This window comes from Equus quagga, chromosome 9 (assembly GCF_021613505.1).
Source record: "Equus quagga isolate Etosha38 chromosome 9, UCLA_HA_Equagga_1.0, whole genome shotgun sequence".
In the NCBI taxonomy this organism is placed as follows: domain Eukaryota; kingdom Metazoa; phylum Chordata; class Mammalia; order Perissodactyla; family Equidae; genus Equus; species Equus quagga.
Window position 1 is genome coordinate 65,169,881 of NC_060275.1, and position 6,000 is coordinate 65,175,880.

General features: G+C 58.5%; 1 protein-coding gene across 2 annotated transcripts in view; it reads left to right on the forward strand.

Annotated features, from left to right (window-relative positions):
• Positions 1 to 282: 282 nt before the first annotated feature.
• HSH2D (hematopoietic SH2 domain containing) overlaps positions 283 to 6,000 on the forward strand; it is a 9,285-nt gene continuing 3,567 nt past the window's right edge. Inside the window, exons 1-4 of one of the 2 annotated variants that reach the window (XM_046671989.1) lie at positions 283 to 402; positions 2,608 to 2,751; positions 4,189 to 4,278; positions 5,299 to 5,464. In XM_046671989.1, the coding sequence (XP_046527945.1) occupies positions 2,627 to 2,751; positions 4,189 to 4,278; positions 5,299 to 5,464 (381 nt within the window). In that variant the 5' untranslated portion in view covers positions 283 to 402; positions 2,608 to 2,626. Of the gene's footprint in view, positions 403 to 1,502; positions 1,640 to 2,607; positions 2,752 to 4,188; positions 4,279 to 5,298; positions 5,465 to 6,000 lie in introns of those variants that run through there. The other variant, XM_046671990.1, reaches the window with a different exon arrangement.

Below are 6,000 nucleotides of genomic sequence, written 5' to 3' on the forward strand. Positions count from 1 at the left end.
CTGACAGGCTGTCATCTGAAACAGCACCCTTAGTTTCTCACTCCTCTTCATTGCTCGCTAGACTGGACATGCCGGGAGGGCAGGGCCTGCATCTGTCTTGGGGTCACCTCTCTGTCTTCTGAGGATCTGGCATACAACAGGCACTCCATAAAGGCTTGTTGATGTCTAGGTGCAGCCAGGGTGCTCCTCCACCTGCAGCCCAACCGCTTTATTGGACTGCAGACAGAGGGCGACTGGGGCTGTCCCGGTCCCACCCCCGGGGCTCACCTGCTTAAGAAAACAGGAACCTCCCAGGGGCAGCGCCCCGCCCTGCTGACGTGCAGACCCTGAACTGAAACCCAGGCTCCTGCAGGCACCGAGCACAGCCAGGGCCAGGGCCTCGGCCGCCCAGGGGTCTGCCAGGTACGTGCCCTGGGGGGACCCTCCATCAGCTGCGGCCCACCTCCGGGCCGCCCTGCTTGGCCTCCAAGAGCCTCAGCCCCATCCTAGCGCTCGAGAAGACGGAGCATGGGCCCCTGGCCCGGGAGGGATGGGCTGGCGGGGACCAGAGGAGCTTGAGGCGTTTTCCGGGGGCACTGGGAGGTGACCACTGGAAGGGGAGCTGGGCTGGGGAAAGGACGTGCCAGGCAGGGGAACAGCATGTGCAGAGGCGGGGAGGGGAGAGAGCTGGGTCAGTTTTGGGTAGAGAGCGAGGATGTCCTTAGGCTGGAATGTGGCAGCCAAGGAGGCCAGGGAGGCCCCGGGCCGGGGTCGGGAGTCTGAAACGTGGTGAGGTTCGTGCCTCAGCAGTTAGGACAGTTATTCATGTCTATTCAAGAAGAGGTGTTATTTATCAGCAAACTCCCTGCACCCTCCTCTGTGCCCTCCCCATGCCAGGTGATGCTGGGGACTCAGAAAGGTCCAAAAGAACCTAGCCCTGGGCCCGGGCCCCAGGGCCCCAAATATGGAGCAGACAGAGCCAGACACAGGCGTTCCAGCTCCGTGAGATAAGGCTAGGCCAGAGGCAGGAACGGTGGGGAGGGTGGGGGACAGAGAAGGGTGCCAGGGCTTTGTCTAGGGGAAGAGGCAGGAAAGCTGCGTGGAGGGGGAGGTATTTTTGTTGAGTCTTGAAGGATATGTAGGCGTTCTCCCAGGTAGAAAAAAGAAGTCTGTCAACATTACCCCATGCTTGGTCACAACTGGATTCATGAATATTTATCATATACTTATACAGTGCCTAGCTCTGTAGGAGCTATACTTTCCTAGGTTAAATATCATCATTATCCCCAAATTGCAGATGAAAATACAGGCACAGAGAGGTTAAGTGACTTGCCCAAGGTCACACAGTGGCTAAGTGGGGGAGCTAGGGCTTGAGCCCAGGCTGTCTGGCTCCAATTCCAGACTCTTGATTGCTGTGTCACCCTCCTCTATTAGACATTTCTTAGTGGATCTATTTAAGTTTCCTTGCCACAGAATCCCCTGGGGCCACTCCCCAGGGCGTGCTTGCGTCTGTCTTCCGGCAGGAGAAAGTCAGTGTTGACTGGGTTTGTCCACACGCCCCCTCCCTGTGGAAACAGCCTGGGAACAGCGACTTTCTGCGATATTGAAATATTAGCCGGGCCAGCGGGGGGACCGAGCTTCGATTCAGAGAGCATCAAGGGTGAGAGTGGGGGGTTGTGAGCGGACGGTCGAGCCGGGCACGAGCCCTGTGCTGGTGAAACCCCGACCTGATACTGTTCTGCCGTTCCGTGCTGTTTTCTCTCTCTCTGTCCGCCTCCCTGCCATTGGCTCACAAAGTCCAGTGGCACCTTGAGCTTAAAACTGTTGAGGACACGTGTGAATTAGCGTCGCACCTGACACGTTACAGGTGTGCCCTCAGTGGCCACCAGGCCAGCCCGGTGGCCAGTTAAGTTCACATGCTCCGCTTTGGTGGCCCGGGGTTCCCTGGCCCGAATCCCGGGTACAGACATGGCTCCACTTGGCATGCCATGCTGTGGCAGGCGTCCCACATATAAAGTAGAGGAAGATGGGCACAGATGTTAGCTCAGGGCCAGTCTTCCTCAGCAAAAAGAGGAGGATCGGCAGCAGTTAGCTCAGGACTAATCTTCCTCAAAAAAAAAAAAAGAGTGAAAATCGGAGTAAGTGGCCACCACGTGTGGTGACATTGGTGGCAGAAGCAACCGTTTGGGGCCACCTCTCTCTAGTGTGTGATGAACCCGTGGCAACCCTCTGTGGCGCCTGCTGTGTGTCAGCCGTCTCTCTCACTCACGGACCATTTTGCCATCTCCACAACCCTCCAGGGACCTTGATGGTTACTTAATATTTAGATAAACTCAGTTCTTAAACTTCAAAGCATGCATCTACACAGGGGGCTTCTTGCCACTTGCAGAATGGCCTAAGGATAAAGGGAAAGGGAGCAGCCTTGGAGGATGTTTGGGAGGAGTCCACGAATGAAGGTGTGTCAAGTGCCAGCGGATAGTAGCTGCTCACAAAACACAAGCCAGTTTCAAGCCCATTGCTCTGAGCAGCCTGGAGGGCTTCTCAAAGGAGGAGGCACAGGGAGCCGCAAAAGTAGAGCAAAGCTGCGGGTAGACCAGCCTTGACTGTCTCTCCTCCCTCCCGCCCCAGGTCTGCCCCACAGGAAGCCATGACCGAGGCCAGCAAGCTGCCCCCGCCGCTGCCCCCACGACTCGACTGGTTCGTGCAGACGCAGGTGGACCAGCTGGCCCAAGGAGGGGTCCCCACGTGGTTCCACGGTGCCATCTCGAGAAAGTGAGGACACACCCACGCCTTCTGCCCTGCCCTTCACCCTCTTTCCTTGTCTACCTCCCCCACCCCAGGCAGGTTTTCACTGCAGAATCTGAGCTCAGCTCAGCTCAGTGTGTGAAGAGCATGAAAAGGGCTGTGGAATCCTGGGCTTGAATCCTGCCTCCTTGCTGCGTGACCTCGGGCAAGTTACTTCCCCTGTCTGGACCTCAGCTTTCTCTATACAAGTGATCTGGCAGGCCCTCGCCCGCGTTCAGCGACGCCAGGCATCACCAGTCAGTGACGGCAGGATGCAGCCTCAGAATCCTTCTTAACACAGTGCCCCAAACAGCTGCCCTCTATCCATCAGGAGTAGAACCAGCATCACTTTCTGCATCAGACTGGGCTCTGAGGACAAGAACAAACTCACCTAGTTAGTCACCACAAGGGCCTGGCTCTAAACAACTGGAGAAAAGAACATTCACTGCCCCTTTCTGCATGGGGGAAATAGAGAAAACATCGTGAAAGCCACGGAGAGGAGGAGTGGGCGGGTCTCTGAGTTCTGGGGCACACCGACAGAAACAGAACGTGAGCCGCACGTTGCGGTCTTAATTTTTCAGTAGCTGTGGTCAAAGAAGTGCAAACAGGTGGAATTCCTTTGAATCCCATCTTTTATTTACCCCGGTGCATCATAGCCAAGACATCATCGCTTCTACACGGGATCCGTGCCACAGAATCATTCGTGAGACGCTGCACGTGCCTTTATTTGTCTGCAGTCTTCAAAACCTGGTGTTTTGTCCCCCAAAGCCTGTCTTGATTCGGACCAGCCACGTCCCAAGCGCTCAGTAGCCACACGTGGTCAGTGGCCTCTGTGTTGGACGACGTGGCCCACAGGCCCCCATCTTATCCCACAGAAGGCCACCCTCCTCTCTGCAGCCCCCGAAGGGGTGGGAGCCGTCCCAGGGAGGAGCGGGCGAGAGAGCACTCGCCGGGCACCGCCCCCACTCAGGGCCACGCGGGTCTCCTGCTCTCGCCGCTGCAGCGCTGGGCGCAGCGTTCGCTCTGCCGTGAGGAAGGCCAGCCAGGGAGCGACCCTCGCCGGACACCACACAGCTGAGAAGAGCAGAGCTGGGTTTGAGCTCAAGTGCATCTGAGACCAGCTCCTGCTCGTGGCCTCTGATGCCCTGAGCCACCCAGACGCGCCTCACTGGGGGTCCCAGGCACTGGGAAGGCGGGCAGGGGCTGTGGGAGACGGGAGGAGGTCGGGCCTGGGGTCAAGGTTGTCAGAGGCCTTCCGCCCCCTCTGGGGCGCCTCCCTGTCCCCAAAGACCACGAGGTCTGAGCCAGCCAGGAAACAACGTGGCTCCAGCAGAGTGTGCAGTGCTGGGGCGCCTGGGGACCAGGCGTCTGGCCGGACACTGGGCAGCTGGACCTCAGCCGTCTCCCTCCTGTTGTGCCTTCCAGGAACGCCGAGACCTTGCTGGAGTCACAGCCACTGGGGTGCTTTCTCATCAGAGTCAGTCACAGCCACGTGGGCTACACGCTGTCCTACAGGTAAGGCCGGGCGAGGGGCCAGGACAGGGCCCGCAGGGCTCTGGGACTTCCCAGGAGGGGCAGGCTGTGCTTCATACCTCAGCTTCTCCAAGAGCAACTAGTGTGAGGGTCTGGGCAGGTCTGGCTGAAGAGTGAGTGGCTGCAGGTCCAGCTGTAACCAGCAGACATGAGCCTGGGGATAAGTGAGTGAGATGGTTTGTCTGAGAACAGGGGCTGCTGGGGGCCCAAGAGTGGCTACTGCCCTTCCCCTAATCCCCTCCCCCTCCACCGTCCACTTGGCAACTCTCTGACTCCACCCCGGGGCGGGGGATGTGTTAGGAAAGCTCACGACAGTCTGGCTCCTTGAGGCCTCAAAGCTGATCTGGCATCTCAGAAGATTCAGTAGCACAAACTGCTTTTTGAAAGGACTGGAGGCCAAAGGAATGAAAAATCCAATGGCTCCCTTACAAAGTTACCTACAGTGGGAAAAACTTAGGCCTTGAGTCACACAGTCCAAGGCTTGGCTCAGCCACTTACATGCTGTGTGACCTTGGACAAGTTACTCAACCTCCCTTAAAGTCCTCATCGCTAACATGGAATACTAAAATTAATTCAGTGTTGATGTGAGGATTAAATAAGATACAGTAAGCACATAATGAGCCATTAATAAATGTATCCATTCATTAAGAGAGCGTTTATTGAGCACCTGCTGTGTGCCAGGTATACAGCCTTAGGCTGGGGCCTGACTCAAATTTTCATTGCTATCACTGCTATTGATCATTGACTCCTGGCAGGCGCTGAGCTAAGCTTTTTCATGCAATAGCTTGTTTTGTCTTCACAAGGACCCCTGAGGTCAGCCTTAGTGCTCCATGTTACAGATGGGGAAACTGAGGCACGGGGCTCACCTGCCCAGTGTCACAAGGCTAATGAGTGGGAACCTGGGCTGTCAGGCTGCAGCCTCGGTGCTGCCAGCTTAAGGCTGGGCGGACACGGACAGAAGGAGGGAAGTGGTCTGTCCCAGCCGCGGTGCTGTCTTCACAGGGCCCAGAGCGGCTGCCGCCACTTCATGGTGAAGCTGCTGGACGACGGGAGCTGCACGATCCCCGGACAGGAGCGGGCCCATGCCTCGCTGGACGCCCTGGTCGCCTTCCACCAGCAGCAGCCCTTGCGGCCCCACGGGGAGCTGCTGACACAGCCCTGCGGGCAGGTGAGGGCACACCCGGGACTGCAGCCACCTCGAGGGGCCGAGCCCTCCCCCCCCCCCGGCCCCCACCCCCCCCCCCCCCCCCCCGGGCTCAACTTGCTCCCAATCGCCCCCTAAGGCTCCCGTGAGTCTCTCACTGCCATGGTCCCTGTCCCCGACGGCCCGACCTTCTGGTCCCTGTGCCTCTGCAGCTGACGTTTATTACAACAGCCCACGTGCCAGGATAACCTTGGTGGAGCCGCCAACGCAATTCCCTTAAAGGCGCGGTGGGTGCGGTCCGGGCCCTCCCGCCAAGGGAGGACTGTTCCTTCTAGGGTGGGAGGACGCAGTTCCAGCCCTCAGCCGCCGAGGGAGGACTGTTCCTTCTAGGGTGGGAGGACGGGGTTCCGGCCCTCAGCCGCCGAGGGAGGACTGTTCCTTCTAGGGTGGGAGGACGCGGTCCGGGCCCTCAGCCACCGAGGGAGGACTGTTCCTTCTAGGGTGGGAGGAGGTGGTCCGGGCCCTCAGCCGCCGAGGGAGGACTGTTCCTTCTAGGGTGG